Source organism: Moschus berezovskii, chromosome 11 (assembly GCF_049115385.1).
Source record: "Moschus berezovskii isolate FMDL1 chromosome 11, NW_MosBer_1.0, whole genome shotgun sequence".
NCBI classification, from domain to species: domain Eukaryota; kingdom Metazoa; phylum Chordata; class Mammalia; order Artiodactyla; family Moschidae; genus Moschus; species Moschus berezovskii.
Genome location: NC_142470.1, coordinates 57,314,490 through 57,331,107, shown reverse-complemented (window position 1 = coordinate 57,331,107; position 16,618 = coordinate 57,314,490). Strand labels below are relative to the sequence as shown.

Sequence of the window (16,618 nt, the reverse complement as noted above, 5' to 3'; positions counted from 1 at the left end):
TTTCACTTTCATCAAGAGGCTTTTGAGTTCCTCTTCACTTTCTGCCATAAGGGTGGTGTCATCTGCATATCTGAGGTTATTGATATTTCTCCCAGCAATCTTGATTTCAGCTTGTGCTTCATCCAGCCCAGAGTTCCTCATGATGTACTCTGCATATAAGTTAAATAAGTAGGGTGACAATATACAACCTTGATGTACTCCTTTTCCTATTTGGAACCAGTCTGTTGTTCCATGTCCAGTTCTAACTGTTGCTTCCTGACCTGCATACAGGTTTCTCAAGAGGCAGGTCAGGTGGTCTTGGATTCCCATCTCTTTCAGAATTTTCCACAGTTTATTGCGATCCACACAGTCAAAGGCTTTGGCATAGTCAATGAAGCAGAAATAGATGTTTTTCTGAAACTCTCTTGCTTTCTCCATGATCCAGCGGATGTTGGCAATTTGATCTCTGGTGCCTCAGCCTTTTCTAAAACTAGCTTGAACATCTGGAAGTTCACGGTTCACGTATTGCTGAAGCTTGGCTTGGAGAATTTTGAGCATGACTTTGCTAGCGTGTGAGATGAGTGCACTTGTGAGGTAGTTTGAGCATTCTTTGGCATTACCTTTCTTTGGGATTGGGATGAAGACTGACCTTTTCCAGTCCTGTGGCCACTGCTGAGTTTTCCAAATTTGCTGGCATATTGAGTGCAGCACTTTCAGGATTTGAAATAGCTCAAGTGAAATTCCATCACCTCCACTAGCTTTGTTCGTAGTGATGCTTTCTAAGGCCCACTTGACTTCACATTCCAAGATGTCTGGCTCTAGGTCAGTGATCATACCATCATGGTTATCTTGGTCATGAAGATCTTTTTTGCAAAGTTCTTCTGTGTATTCTTGCCACCTCTTCTTAATATCTTTTGCTTCTGTTAGGTCCACACCATTTCTGTCCTTTATCGAGCCCATCTTTGCATGAAATGTTCCCTTGGTATCTCTAATTTTCTTGAAGAGATCTCTTGTCTTTCCTATTCTGTTGTTTTCCTCTATTTCTTTGTATTGATCACTGAGGAAGGCTTTCTTATCTCTCCTTGCTATTCTTTGGAACTCTGCATTCAGATGCTTATATCTTTTCTTTTCTCCTTTGCTTTTCACTTCTCTTCTTTTTATAACAACAATGTATCTTGCTCAAGGACATGTTTCTCCTTCTTAAGGAGAACCTTCTGTCTAATCCTGTTATCTTGTGTGGGAGTGGGTCTCGTAAGACCTTTCATTGTAGAAACCAATTGTAAAAGTATAGAAGGGCTTGAGTGGGGCACTCTCTATCCCCTTCTGATATCTATGTCAGAAGCTTTCTTTATCCCTTTTTCACTGTAATAAAACTCTGCTACACAAAAGCCCTGAGTGATCAAGCCTTGTCCCTAGCCCCAGATATAAATTCTCTCCTCCACAGGTCACAAATCTGACACCATTCATCATAAACTATCACTCCTCCTTTCCCACCCCTATATAGCCTCCCACCTATAACCACTAGTTTGTTTTCTCTATCTGTGAGTCTGCTTCTTTTGTGTTATATTTACTAGCTCGTTGCATTTCTTATATTCCAAGTATAAGTGATGTAATATATTTGTCTTTTTCTGACTTATTTCACTTAGCATAATGGCCCTCCATGTCGTCTATGTTGCTGCAAATGGCAAAATTTAATTCTTTTTAATGGCTGAATAGTATTCCATTATGTGTGTGTATATATATATATCTATCTCATCATTTTTATCCATTCATCTTTGAGGGACACTTAGGTTGTTCCCATATAATGGCAATTGTACTCTGTTTGCTCCTCTTGATTTTAAAATTTCCCCAAGTCTAAAACTACCTCCTACATCTCAGATGCTTTTGTATTAGAAAAAAGGCCTCCCACATAGACCCTCTAATCCCAGTCTTTGATTTTCTCTAGGGTCTTGTTTACTTATTTATTCCATGTCCTGCATATTTAATCTTTGTTTTTTTTCTCTACTAATTCTTTCTTGGCAGACCAAATACATTTGAAAACCTGCAGCCTACCTAATCAAGACAGGGATACAGAGCTAAAGTCAGAGTTCCTGTACAAGGGCACAGAATGGACACCAGGTCAGGGCAGTGAGTTTGAACAGAGGGAAGGAGAAAGTAGTGCTGAGTTGAAGGTCACTGGTCAGGGGACTTGGGGATCTAATCACAGGGAGGCAGCCATTAAGGGTGGGTGGTAAGCCCACTAAACAGAAACAGGTGAGAGTGAAATTATTGTAATAAAAAATGAAGACTTGCTGACCAACATGATATATATATGTAAAGGAGGAAGGATAAAAACAGTCCTGAAATTCTGACTGTTCAGTTCAGTTCGGTTCAGTTGCTCAGTCGTGTCTGACTCTTTGCGACCCCATGAACCACAGCACGCCAGGCCTCCCTGTCCATCACCAACTCCCGGAGTTCACTCAAACTCATGTCCACAGAGTCGGTGATGCCATCCAGCCATCTCATTCTCTGTCGTCCCCGTCTCCTGCTACCCCCAATCCCTCCTAGCATCAGACTCTTTTCCAGTAAGTCAACTCGTCGCATGAGGTGGCCAAAGTTCTGACTGTAGGTGATTACAAAAATAGGAACACTGATTTCAGGGGTAGAGTCTGGAGGGGAAGCAAATTTTGTGAGTGAAGCACAGCTGCAGAGACATCTTCATGATTTTGAATTTGACCTACTGCATTTGTCCAGGCGATGTGGCTCCTTAGGTCAGAGCAGAGCTGGGAGGCAAAGCTGTGAAGTACAGAGGCAAGGGTCATACAGAAATCAGAGCGTGTGCATGTTAGTCGCTCAGTCATTTCTGACTCTTTGTGACCCCATGGACTGTAGTCTGCCAGGCTACTCTGTCCATGGACTTCTCCAGGCAAGAATACTGGAGTGGGTAGCCATTTCCTTCTCCAAGTGAGCTTCCTGACCAAAGGATCGAACCCAGGTCGCCTACATTGCAGGCAGATTCTTTATCATCTGAGCTACCAGGGAAGTCTAGGGAATGAGTTAAAACAACTTGGGTTCATACAGAACAAAGACCTCAGCATTTCACAATGTCATTTGTAAGTTTTTAATTCATACTTTTTATTGATTTAAAGTGTTAGTCATTTGGCCGTGTCCAACTCTTTGCAACTCCATGGACTGTAGCCCGCCAAGCTCCTCTGTCCATGGAATTCTCTAGGCAAGAATACCAAAGCAGGTAGTCATTCCCTTCTCCAGGGGATCTTTCTGTCCCAGGGATTGAACCTGGGTCACCTGCATTGCAGGCAGATCCTTTACCATCTGAGCTGCCATGCTGCTGCTGCTGCTGCTAAGTCGCTTCAGTCGTGTCCGACTCTGTGTGACCCCATGGACGGCGGCCCACCAGGCTCCCCAGTCACTGGGATTCTCCAGGCAAGAACACTGGAGTGGGTTGCCATTTCCTTCTCCATGAGCTGCCATAGAAGCCCCTTATTGATTTTTAACCTAATACACTTTTCCTTGTCTATATTAAAAAAATTAGCAAATTGAGTGTACCTGAATAATTGCATGGAAGAAACAAATGCCGAATATTATTTGTCTCCATTTTCTTCCAAGTATATTTTCTTCAAAAAATGAAGGCATCATTTCGGTAAATGCTCGTCTGATATTTGCACGTAAACCTTTTGGAGGCTCATTGGTTACCTGTATTTAGAGACACATGGCAGAGAGTGTGGTTGTACATATTTGCAGTTTTTCCAAATAACACATAATAGAAGCCAGCGAGGGGATGCAGGTAACTGGTGCCATTCCCACCCTGTTCCTGCCAGCTCTGTATCTCTCTCAGCCTTGGTCTCTGGAGAATAGGGGTTCCTCAGGCCTACAGTTGGTGGGTGAACCACCTCCACAAGAACCTCAGACCTTTCCATTTGGTGTCCATTTTTCTAACCATGGGCCAGAAAGGATGCTCAGGCCTTCTACACTGGATTTTCTGGTCATCTCAATGTCTACCATCACCCCACACTTTGCCTTGATGGCACGGGGCACCAGGGAAGAGACAACCCTGGTTCCTGAGTGATCATTCATATGCAGAAGTGTGTGTTAGTTACTTAGTCATGTCTGACTCTTTGCGACCACATGGACTGCAGCCCACCAGGCTCCTCTGTCCATGGGATTCTTCAGGCAAGAATACTGGAGGGGTTTGCCATTTCCTTCTCCAGGTTCATATGCAGAGGCTTCCCATATATGGAAACTTCGATCCCTGGTCGGGGAACGAAGATCCTGAATGCTGGGCAGCATGGCCAAAAAAAAAATAAAAGATGCCTTCTAGGACTTGCCATAGGGTCTCCAGCCCTTAGCTTGAAGGTTTATTTTACTTAGTAAGTCTCTTTATCCAAGTTTTCTGAATTATGTGAAAGATGATTGACGTTTCAGTCCATCAGCCATACTGCTTGTGGGCTTCCCTGTCTCCCACATGCTGAAACATTTTCTTAATTCTGGGAAGGGTTCTATTCTCATCTCTCTGCATCCTAGACATTTTCTTGAAGAGGGGAAGCAGGGAGGTGTTGAATGACTAGCAGAAGGGCACACAGGAAGGGCAATGGCCTGGGAAATTGTTTCCCTACTCAGTCTCTGGTGAATGGACACTGACTCCCACCTCCCCACCTTGGCTGACCGAACCCTGACAAAATCTTGCACAGGCCCAGTGGGCTCCCTGGATCCACTCAGGGAGCACCCTGAGGCCAATCATGTCACAGAGTGCAACCACGAACATATGTTACCTTGACCGAATTTTGAAGGACCGTCACAGGAAATGTATTACTAGGCATGGAACTTAAAAAAAGTCGAAATGTGTCCTTGATAACAACATCTGTTTAAAACAAAGACAAAAAGGAAAATGCTTAACTCAGTAATATATTTCTACAAGAAATAATTATTTAGGATAGAAAAAGATAAGCTCTGTTTAAGGACTAGTTCATCTTTTTAAAATATTTGATGTTGTAAAATATTCTAAAATGGAGGTGAGGGGACTCCTTCTAGAAGCTCTTCACCCAGGTGAGTCTGGTAGTCTGGATGTTGGTACAGTTGAGTAAAGAAATTAAGAACTTGTTTTTTTTTTTTAAATTATTAATTATTTTGACTGCACTGGGTCTTCATTGCTGTGCATGGGCTTTCTCTAGTTGCAGCGAGTAGGGGCTACTCTCTGGCTGTGGTGTTCAGGCTCTAAAACTCAAGGGATTAAATCATTGTGGTGTACAGGTCCAGCTGCCGTGAGGTATGTGGAATCTTCCTGGACCAGGGATCGAACTTGTGTCCCCTGCATTGGCCGGCAGACTCTTAACCACTGGACCCACCAGGGAAGTCCAGGAATGTTAATTTTCAGTGCTTTATAGAAATGTTAAGGATCATTCCTCTGAAATTGGTAATTCTTCAAATGAAAAAAGGACAGTTACTGTCTTTATGCTTCTGAAGTTGTTTTTGTTTGTCGTTAGCCATTCAACCCGGAGAAGGCAATGGCAAGCCACTCCAGTACTCTTGCCTAGAAAATCCCATGGATGGAGGAGCCTGGTAGGCTGTAGTCCGTGGGGTCGCTAAGGGTCGGACACGACTGAGCGACTTCACTTTTACTTTTCACTTTCACACATTGGAGAAGGAAATGGCAACCCACTCCAGTGTTCTTGCCTGGAGAATCTCAGGGACAGGGGAGCCTGGTGGGCTTCCATCTGTGGGGTCACACAGAGTCAGACACGACTGAAGTGACTTAGCAGCAGCAGCAGCAGCAGCCATTCAACCGGAGAAGGCAATGGCAACCCACTCCAGTGCTCTTGCCTGGAAAATCCCATGGACGGAGGAGCCTGGTGGGCTGCAGTCCATGGGGTCACTAAGAGTTGGACACGACTGAGCGACTTCACTTTCACTTTTCACTTTCATGCATTGGAGAAGGAAATGGCAACCCACTCCTGTGTTCTTGCCTGGAAAATCCCAGGGATGGGAGAGCCTGTTGGGCTAACATCTATGGGGTCTCACAGAGTCGGACACGACTGAAGCGACTTAGCAGCAGCAGCAGCAGCCATTTAACTTAGGGAAAACCACATGAAAATGGTCAGAAAGCCTTATGGAGAATAAAGGAATGTGTTCCTTCTGCAGAGAAGAAGCAAAGGGAACTCAGTGAGCAGGGAAATGGAGAGACCTCACAGGTAGCATCAAGAAGTCAATATACTTCCTTTCTGAGTTGTGGACAGAGAATCGAAGAAAGAAAAGCTACATTCCAGTTTCAAAAGGCCAGAGCAGAACTGGGAAAACCAGTGTTCCTGTCACAGGAAGACACAAGCATCATCCAAGGAGGCCTTTCTCGGCATTGGTCTCTAAGCACAAGTGATGCTGTTCCTCTGGCATGCTCCCCCTACCTCCTTAGGGGGAGCCCCCAGGCAGTAGCTGTTCCTTTTACCTGGAATGCTCTTCCTTTAGACTCCCTGACTTTTCTCAAGTGTTGGTCAAATGCCAACTTCTCAAAGAGGTGTACCCAGACCACACCATTTAAAACTGCTTTCCACACTTCCTCCTTGCTCCCATTCCACCCCTCCTCCTTGCTCCCATTCCACCCCGACCTTCCTGTTCCTCCTTACTTTGCTTTTAATTTTTTCCGCAGCACCGACCACATTCTATCATACTGTATACATTACTTATTTGTTATGAGGTTTGTTTATGTAGTTTGTCTGTCTCTACTTGCTAGCATGTAAGCTTGAAGAGAGCAGATGACTGTGGTTGCTTTGTTCACCAACGTGCCCTAAGTAGCTAGAACAGTATGTGGTACTCAGTAGGTTCTTGAATATTTACTAAATGAATGGCTGCAGATTAAAGTTGTATTTATGCTTCTTGGTTTAGTAATCTAATGAGTTACATTAAATAGTCAAGATTAAGTTAGTTCTAGTATTATTCTAGTAAAGTTAGTCCACTTTTTGGTGGGCCAAAAAGTTCAAGGGAAGAACCCAAACAAACTTTTTGACCAACTCAATGCAATTCCAGAGCAACATTAAAGTTGCCTCTATGGTAATAAGTTTTTCAGTAATCATATATGGATATGAGAGTTGGACCATAAAGAAAGCTGAGCACCATAGAATTGATGCTTTTGAACTGCGGTGTTGGAGAAGAGTTGAGAGGCTCTTGGACTGCAATGACATCAAACCAGTCAATCGTAAAGGAAATCAGTCTTGAATATTCATTGGAAGGACTGATGCTAAAGCTGAAGCTCCAATACTTTGACCACCTGATGTGAAGAACTGACTCATCAGAAAAGACCCTGATACTGGGAAAGATTGAAGGCTGGAGGAGAAGGGGACGACAGAGGATGAGATGGTTGGATGGCATCACCGACTTGAAAGACACGATTTGAGCAAGCTGTGGGAGTTGGTGATGGACAGAGAAGCCTGGTGTGCTGCAGTCCATGGGGTTGCAAAGAGTTGGACACTACTGAGCGACTGAACTGACTGAATGATTAGCACAGAAGTCAGATATCATAAAATCTTAGGGCTAATTATTTCGTTAACCAAACCCCCCCACCCCCCCCACAAAAAACAGAAGAGTGAAAAAGGCCAGGTTTAGAGAAGCATCTTAAAAATCCTTTTTTTCTCTCATGACTACAAAAGCATTAAGGATCTTAACATTTATAGACATCATAGAAGTTTAGAACTGGAATAGAATAGAAATCATCTTAGTATGGGACTTGTAGCAATGGGGCTCTGTGGTCACTTTATTTCTGAGGAAGCAGAGGCCCAGAGACGAGGTGTGATATATATAGTCAGGCGGTGGTGAGGGCCAAACTCTACATACTTGAATCTGTGAAGCTTTTAATTAGTTCCTCCATTGCCAACATCCAAGAAACAGCAAGGTGGCAGTTTTGCAGAAACACCCAGTTTCCTGATTTCATTGCGTCTTTGATCATTCTCTCAGCAATAGGTCCTTGTCCTTGTCCCAGTGAAATTGACTGCACCCTGAATTCAAAAACAACAGTGAAATGCTGTTTCATATTATTTTAAAGCAATGCAACTATTAAGACATATAAATATGGTAGGCTTCTAGAATATGCATACATTTAAAATTCTCATTCTGATAGATGTAAAAATATTTTTTATTTTCTCGTTTTTTTACTATAACACACAAAAGTGCTTAAGACAAATATAGTTCTGTGTATGCTGCTGCTGTTAAGTCGTTTCAGTCGTGTCCGACTCTGTGCGACCCCATAGACGGCAGCCCACAAGGCTCCACCATCCCTGGGATTCTCCAGGCAAGAACACTGGAGTGGGTTGCCATTTCCTCCTCCAACACGTGAAAGTGAAGTCGCTCAGTCGTTCTGTGTATACAAATATACAAATCAAAGTGCATAGAGGAAATAAACATCTGTGCTTGAGAAGAGAACTTCCCTAACACCCCAGAGACATCTCTCCTATCTCCTTTCTATTCCAATCATCTTCCCTTCCTCCATCCCAAAGGTACCCTTTGTCCTGACTTCTGATGCTATAGGTCAGTTTTTAAAAAGCTTTTGAAAACCCAAAGTCTAACATATATACAAAAGTATACAAATCATTAGTGTTTAGCTTGATGAATTCTCTCAAAGAGAATGTACAGAAGAACCACCACCCAGGGCAAAGAAAAAGAGAACATTACTAGTATCCTGTCAATTAGTATCCTCCTTTTGTCTCAAAGGCAACAATTACTTTGAATTCTAACACAATAGATTAATTTTACTTGTTTTTGAATTTATATAAACGGAATCATAAAGTGTATATTTATATTTGGTCTATTTCAATCAACATTATTTCTTCAGATTAATTCATATTACTGTGTGTCATTCATTTTCATTGCTGTATAATATTCTACTGTATGCTTATATCACAGTTTATTCATCCATTCTGCTCTTGCTGGACATTTGAGTTACTTCTGGTTCCTGGTTATTACAAACAATGCTGCACTAGCCAGTCTCACAGATGTCTCTTGGCATACACGTGTACTCCATTTTGTTGTGTATATTCCTAGGAATGGAACTGCTGTTTGACAGAGCATGTGTATGCTTAATTTTTTTATAATATCAAACTTTTTCAGAGTGATGCCATCATTCCACAGTTGTGCCAGCAATGGGTGAGAGTATTTATTTTTCCACAACTTTGCTAACACCTGATAGATATACAATGGTATCTCATTGAGGTTTTAAATTATTTCCCATTTTCATAGGTTTATTTATTGGGCATTTGGATATTTGCTTTTATATTCTTCTCTCCCCTTTTTTCCTACTGGTTCACCTGTCTTTTTTCTTATTGATTTCTAAGAGTTCTTTACATTGGCTATAAATTCTTTGTTATTATTATTTTTTTATTGTCTTCATAGTTTTGCCTTTTCCAGAATGTCATATACTTGGAACCATCTAGTATATATAGCCTTTTCAGATTGGCCTCTTTCACTTAGTAATATGAATTTAAAGTTCTTGCATGTCTTTTCATGGCTTGATAGGTTCATTTCTTTTTAGCACTGAATAGTATCCATTGCGGGCTTCCCGAGTAGCTTAGCTGGTAAAGAATACATATGCAATGTAGGAGACCCTGGTTCAAATCCTGGGTCAGAAAGTTCACCTGGAGAAGGGATAGGCTACCCACTCTTGCATTCTTGGGCTTCCCTGGTGGCTCAGATGGTAAAAGAATCCACCTGCAATGCAGGAGACTTGGGTTAAATCCCTGGGTTGGGATGAGCCTCAGGAGGAGGGCGTGACAACCCACTCCAGTACTCTTGCTTGAAGAATCCCCATGGACAGAGGAGCCTGGCGGGCTATAGTCCACAAGGTAGCAGAGTCGGACTTGACTGAGTGACTAAGCACAAAAGCACAGCACCGTATCCATTGTATGGATACACCACAGTTTATTCATCCATTCATCTACTGAAGGACATCTTGGTTGCTTCCAAGTTTTGGCAATTATGAATAAAGCTGCTATGCATTTAATGTAGGCTCTAGTATAACGTAGGTTCTTGGGTGAACATAAGTTCTTAACTCCTTTGGGTAAATGCCAGATGGCTGATCATATGAAACATGAAACTGTCTTCCAAAGTGGCTGTACCATTTTGTATTCTCACCAACAATGAATGAGAGTTTCTGTTGCTAGTATGCATTAATGCAATCTAAGTCCAGTAACTGTGCTAAATCCACTAAAAATTAAGATACATTTTATCAGAGTAGAAGAATGTCCTATTTCTGTTTTTCACTTTTTAAGCCATGATTTCCAGATTCTTGGTTTATTAGGACATTTCCCACCATGAATTCATGTCGAATTTTAACAGATGCTTTTTCTGCATATGTTAAATTAATAGTTTTCTTCTTTAAGGATATTTTGCTATTACTCTTTCAATGTGGTGAATTAAATTAATTTATTTTCAGTATTTTAATGCTTATATCACTGAAATAAACCCAGAATTCTGGGAAGGTTTTTAATAATGAATTCAATAAAAATTATTGAACTATTTAGATATTCTAATTATTCTTATTAGTTTTTTAAAGGTGTGCTTTTGGAGGAATTTTCCTGTTTATCAACATTTTCAAATTCATTGGCAAAGTTTTCTTTTTAAATAATGTGCTTTTATGATTATTTTAATGTCTGCAAGTCTGTAGTGATATTCTCTTACTCATTCATGTTATAGATTATTTGAATTTCTCTGTTTCTTTCTCTCTGCATTGGCAGTTTCAACAGAGATTTATATTTTATTAAATTTTTCATAATAGCAACTTCTGTTCTTTTAGATCTTGTCTATTGAATGTATGTTTTCTGTCACAAGTTTCTCCTCTTAGCTTATTATTTTTTCCTTCTATTAGAGCTTAACAACTAAGTTTTAGATTGCCTAATTTTTCTTGGTGGGAATATCAGCCTGAGTTCTTAGTCTGATATTTCTGGAACCAGAAGTCATTACATATGTATAAATTTACACTAAGTGTCTTATTACTAAACCCCTCTGGTTTTTGATAGGTTATATTGTTTTTGTCATTGTCCATTTATTGGAAAATTTCCAGTATGATTTCCCTTTAACAAACAAGCTGTTCAGAAGAACATTTTTTTGCTTTCCAAATATTAAAAAAAATAACTTTTACGATTTCTAAGACTTATTGTGGTCAGGGAATAAGTTTTATTCTTTTTGAAATACCCATCTCTTGGAAAATCATTACTTTTATAAATGCTGCATATGTATTTGAAGATCTTGCATTTGTTTTATTTGTTGAGTATAAAGATTAAGGCTCTTCATTTCACTATTAATTTCATCAGCCAAGTATTTTACCTTTATAACACTTTTATAACCTTTATAACACTTTTATAACCTTTATAACAAAAGTTCTAAAGTTAATATAAGTATCTGTACCCATACCCAGCTTCAGAAGTAAAACATATGATCTGAGCTTGCATTATGTTCACTTTTTTTGTTACCCAAACTTCACCTTCTACAAGGTCACTGCTCTCCTGGACTTGGTATAACTTTTGTATTTTTCTTTATACTATTATGTGAATTCATAAGCAATATATAATATATATCTGTTTAATAATTTTACATGATTTATCAAACTTCTCCAATATTATATAATTTTTGTGCAACCTAATTTATTTTGCCCAATATTAGTTTGTGTGGCCCATCCATATTAATAAACATAGTCCTAATTTATTTATTTTCAAGGTTATAGTGTATTATATTCAATTTTATGAATATGCCACAATTTACATAGTTTTTTCAGGTGGACATCTTGATTGTTTCCAGGATTTTTTTGTTGTTGCTATTATAAACATGTTTTTATGAGTGTTCCTGAATATGACTCTTTGCCCATCCGTGACTGACTTTGAACATGCAAATTCAGTAGTGAATTGTTGGGATACGGGGAATGCTCTCTGCAACTCTGATATACTGCTAATTTCTCTTCAAAATGATTTTAACTAATTTTTCACTCCCACTTGCAATATGAATATTTTTATAGCTCCCTATCTTTGCCACGATTTTGCTAATTTGGAGTATGAAATATCTTCTTAATGGTTTTAACTTATTTCCTAATTACTAGTGAGGTTGGCGGAGAAGGCAATGGCAAGCCACTCCAGTACTCTTGCCTAGAAAATCCCATGGATGGAGGAGCCTGGTAGGCTGCAGTTCGTGGGGTCGCTAAGAGTTGGACATGACTGAGCGACTTCACTTTCACTTTTCACTTTCACACATTGGAGAAGGAAATGGCAACTCACTCCAGTGTTCTTGCCTGGAGAATCCCAGGGAAGGGGGAGCCTGGTGGGCTTCCGTCTATGGGGTCACAAAGAGTCGGACACGACTGAAGTGACTTAGCAGCAGCAGCAGCAGTGAGGTTGGACTGGGTCACATGGTGCCCAGACATTAAGTCAAACATCATTCTGAATGGGTCTGTGGGGATATTTCTGGGTGAGATTAGTATTTGAATCAGCAGACTGAGTAAAGCAGATTTTCCTCCTTAATGTAGATGGGGCCCACCCAATCAAGTGAAGACTTGAACAGAGTGAAAAGGTTGAGGAAGAGGGAACTCCTTCAGCCTGACTGAACTGGGTCATTGTATTTCTTTGCTTTTGGATTCAAATGAAAACACTGACTTTTCTTGGGTTTTGAGTTGGCTGGCTTTCAGACTGGGACTTGTATCATTATTATTTCTGGTTTTTAGAACTTTGGACTTGGACTAGAATTACACATTGACTTTGCTGTGTTTCCCTCTTGCTGACTGCACATTTTGGAGATTAGCCTCCATAATCATGTAAGCCAATATCTCACTTTATGTATAATATATATATGCACATATATAGCATAATATAGTCAAGGCCATGGTTTTTCCATTTGTCATGTACAGGTGTGAGAGTTGGACCATAAAGAAGGCTGAGTGCCAAAGAATTGATGCTTTTGAACTGGGTGCTGGAGAAGACTCTTGAGAGTCCCTTGGACTGCAAGGAAAGCAAAGCAGCCAACCCTAAAGGAAATCAACCCTGAATATTCATTGGAAGGACTGATGCTGAAGCTGAAGCTCCAATATTTGGACACCCTATGCGAAGAGCTCACTCATTGGAAGAGACCCTGATGCTGGAAAAGATTGAGGGCAGGAGGAGAAGGGGACGACAGAGGATGAAATAATTGGATGACATCATTGACTGAATAGATATGAATCTGAGCAAACTCATACATATGGGTATATTAACACATATATATGGAATATAGCAAAAGGATAACAATAACCCTGTATACAAGACAACAGCAGAGACTTGGTTGTGTGGAGCAGTCTTTTGGACTCTGTGGGAGAGGGTGAGGGTGGGATAATTTGCGAGAATGGATTGAAACATGTATATTATCATATGTGAAACGAATCTGATGTGGTTGGGCGCTCCCCACCTCAACACTCTGTGGATTTAAGAGGCCGTTTCTTCCAGAAGTGTATAAATTAGCCTGGGATAGAACCTGCACGCTGAATTTACTAATTAAGAAATGAGAAACCAGAACTATAAAGGTGGCATAGAAATACAAGAAATTATTCTTAAGTAATTTTTAAAAACTTTGAACAGAGTTACAGAGTTTGCCATTTGTTATAAACTGGTATATGTAATTTAACCAGAACCATGAGAAAGTTGGTATTGTGTGAATTCTGAGGCACTTTTGATATGTTGTAGGAGTGATGTGGACTTTTTTGAGTTTTACACATTCATAAGTGAATGGTCTGTATCTCGTGCCTTTGTTGGTTTTCTGTGAGCTGTGGTTTCTGGGAAATGAGCAGCTCTCATTCCTGTAACTCTTGTAACCCAGTCATTCGTGTGCCTCCTTCATGAGGATTCAGTGCCGCTGTGGTGCTGTTATCCCTCTGATAGGAACTCTAACTCAGTGTAAAGCCCCAAAGGTCTGTTACTTATTTTTATTTTATATTGTGCTATGTTTTATTTATGGTGTTGTGTTTGTTTCGGGTGTGTAGCAGGGTGATACAGTCATATATATGTATATATATGAATTAACAAGGGCAGTTCCCGTCTTTTGATGGGGAGTTCGTGGTTTGTGATATAAATGGCATTATTTTGAGAGAGGGATGACTTAGGTATGGCATTGAGTTTTTTTTTTTTCTTTTTGCAGCTTGAGGCAGTTGTAAAATAATGTAGCTTTTTGCAACTGTGTATTCTATAGTATTTTTTTCATTTGGTGATATTTTAACTGTTGATGTTTATGGCATTATGCTTTGTACCATTTATTAAATTTTATAAATTAAAAAATAAATAAAATAAAATGTATAGATCAATGGATGATGACCAAAAAAAAAATAATTGGATGACATCATTGACTGAATAGATATGAATCTGAGCAAACTCCAGGAGATAATGAAGGACACAGAATCCTGGCACGCTGCAGTCCATGGGGTCGCAAAGAGTTGGACATGATGGAGAAACTGAACAACAACAACAATAGGGTAATATATATATGTTATTTGCATAATATATATAATTTGTATTATATGTGTGTATATATATATCCATATATATCTGTTTCTCTAGAGAAGCTTGACTAATAAAGATTGTTGTTGTTTAGTCGCTCAGTTGTGTCCAACTCTTCGAACTTCAAAGAACAGATGGAATTCATTTTCTTGTTATCTCCATGCAAGGGCCTATTGGAGCTGGACATTACCTCTTAGATATGAGACCCCTACTCTCCCTTGCTCTCCCGTGGTCCTGTGTACTTTCCTACCCATCAGAACACCATCCTGGGGAGGCCTGGGGAAAGAAGGGGTCAGGAAGACTGAGTTTTTATGAGAAAGGAGTCAAAACAACTTCTCTGGATTTAAGTCTGAAGAAAATATAATATTCTAAATTCACACATTTAACCTCCCTCTCCCCTTCTTACTCAGAAGAATAGAGGCTCAGGAGAAAGAAGAGATTAATAATACAACCTAAAGAGCTATGGGACTTTTTTGTACATTTGAGCATAAGGTGTAAACTACAGTCCTTTTAAAGTTACGTTAAAATGATGTCTTAAATAGCAAATGTTTTAATTATTATTTTATTAATTATGCTTCAATATTTAAACAATCTCCCTTTTGCTCAAGTGAAGTTTACATCTGCTTTTATGAATTTCAGTTCAGTTCAGTTCAGTTCAGTTGCTCAGTCATGTCCGACTCTCCGCGACCCCATGAATCACAGCACGCCAGGCCTCCCTGTCCATCACCAACTCCTGGAGTTCACTCAAATTCATGTCCACAGAGTCGGTTTATGAATTTACTACCACTTGAATCACATTCATAGCTAACTATTAAAGTATTTTAACTTATTTAGTAAGGGATACCTGAATTAGGAATTCACATTCCACAGAGGGAAGGAAAAAAAGGGCAAATTTTAACTAGGCGATGTTCATATGAATGATTAAAACTGCGCAATATGACCTTACCTTTCTGAATATCCACTCTCCCGGGCAAACCTCTGAAATGCACCCATGGGATCTGAGCCTGTGCTTAAGATAAATACCAGGGGAGTGTTGTATGACATGTCTTGATACAGAGTGGGCAGGTCCACAGGTGGTGTCTCTATAAAGGCTTTCCCAAGATTTTCTATTACAAAGTCTGTAAGAGCAAAAACCACCTGAAAGTTGAAAGAAAAAACATTAAAAGACTACTAGATGAGGATCCATTTCAACATAGTATCAGAAGCTCTAACCATAGCCATTAGGCAAGACAAAGGAGTAAGGCATCCAAATCAGAAAGGAAGAATTAAAAATGTCCTTATTTGCAGATGATAAGATCTTATAGAGTCAACTCTCAAACAACATGAGTCTGACCCAAGATAAGGGTTCATTTTCATTTTTCTGCATCTGAATATCCAATTTGCCCAACACAATTTATTGAAGAGAGTATGCTTTCCCATTCTGTTTCCTATAGTGGCTATACCAATTTACATTCCTGCTTACACCACTCATAAAAATCAACTCAAAATGAATTAAAATTTTAAATATAAGACCCCAAACCATAAAACTCCTAGAGGAAAACAGAGGGGAGAGGTTCCTTGACATAGCTTTTGGCAACGAGATTTTGAATATGACACCAAAAGCACAAATAACAAAAGCACAAATAAGCAAGTGGGACTATACAAAATGAAAAAGCTCCTGTGAAGCAAAAGAACCAACCAACAAAATAAGAAGACAGCCTATGGAATGGGAGAAGGTATCTTCAAGCCATACATCTAAAAAGGTGTTAAAATCCAAAAATATATAAGAAATTCATGCAACTCAATAGCAAAAAACCCCAAACAATCCAATTAAAAAATAGGCAGAAGATCTGAATAGGCACTTTTCCAGAAAAGACATATATCTGTCTGCTTAGCATCATTAATCATCAGGGAAATGTAAATCAAAATCACAATGAGATATCATTTCATACCTGTTAAAATGACCATTATCAAAGAGACAAGGAATAAATGTTGGTGAGGATCTGGAGAAAAGGAAACCCTTAGGCATCATTGCTGGGAATGTAAATTGATGCCTCCATATGAAAAACAGTATTTATATTTCACAAAACATTAAAACCAGAACTACCATATGATCCAGCACTCACAATTCTGGATATTTATCTTAAGAAAATGAAAGTAATAACTTGAAAAAAATACAT

General features: G+C 39.6%; 1 protein-coding gene across 1 annotated transcript in view; it reads right to left on the bottom strand.

The window, feature by feature from the left end:
* Nucleotides 1-16,618, bottom strand: part of DNAH6 (dynein axonemal heavy chain 6) — a 301,941-nt gene that overhangs the window by 47,248 nt on the left and 238,075 nt on the right. Inside the window, exons 63-66 of the mRNA XM_055400589.2 lie at nt 15,406-15,596; nt 7,798-7,958; nt 4,749-4,837; nt 3,526-3,672 (exon numbers count right to left, since the gene is read on the bottom strand). Coding sequence (XP_055256564.2) covers nt 3,526-3,672; nt 4,749-4,837; nt 7,798-7,958; nt 15,406-15,596 — 588 coding nt within the window. The remainder of the gene's footprint in view (nt 1-3,525; nt 3,673-4,748; nt 4,838-7,797; nt 7,959-15,405; nt 15,597-16,618) is intronic.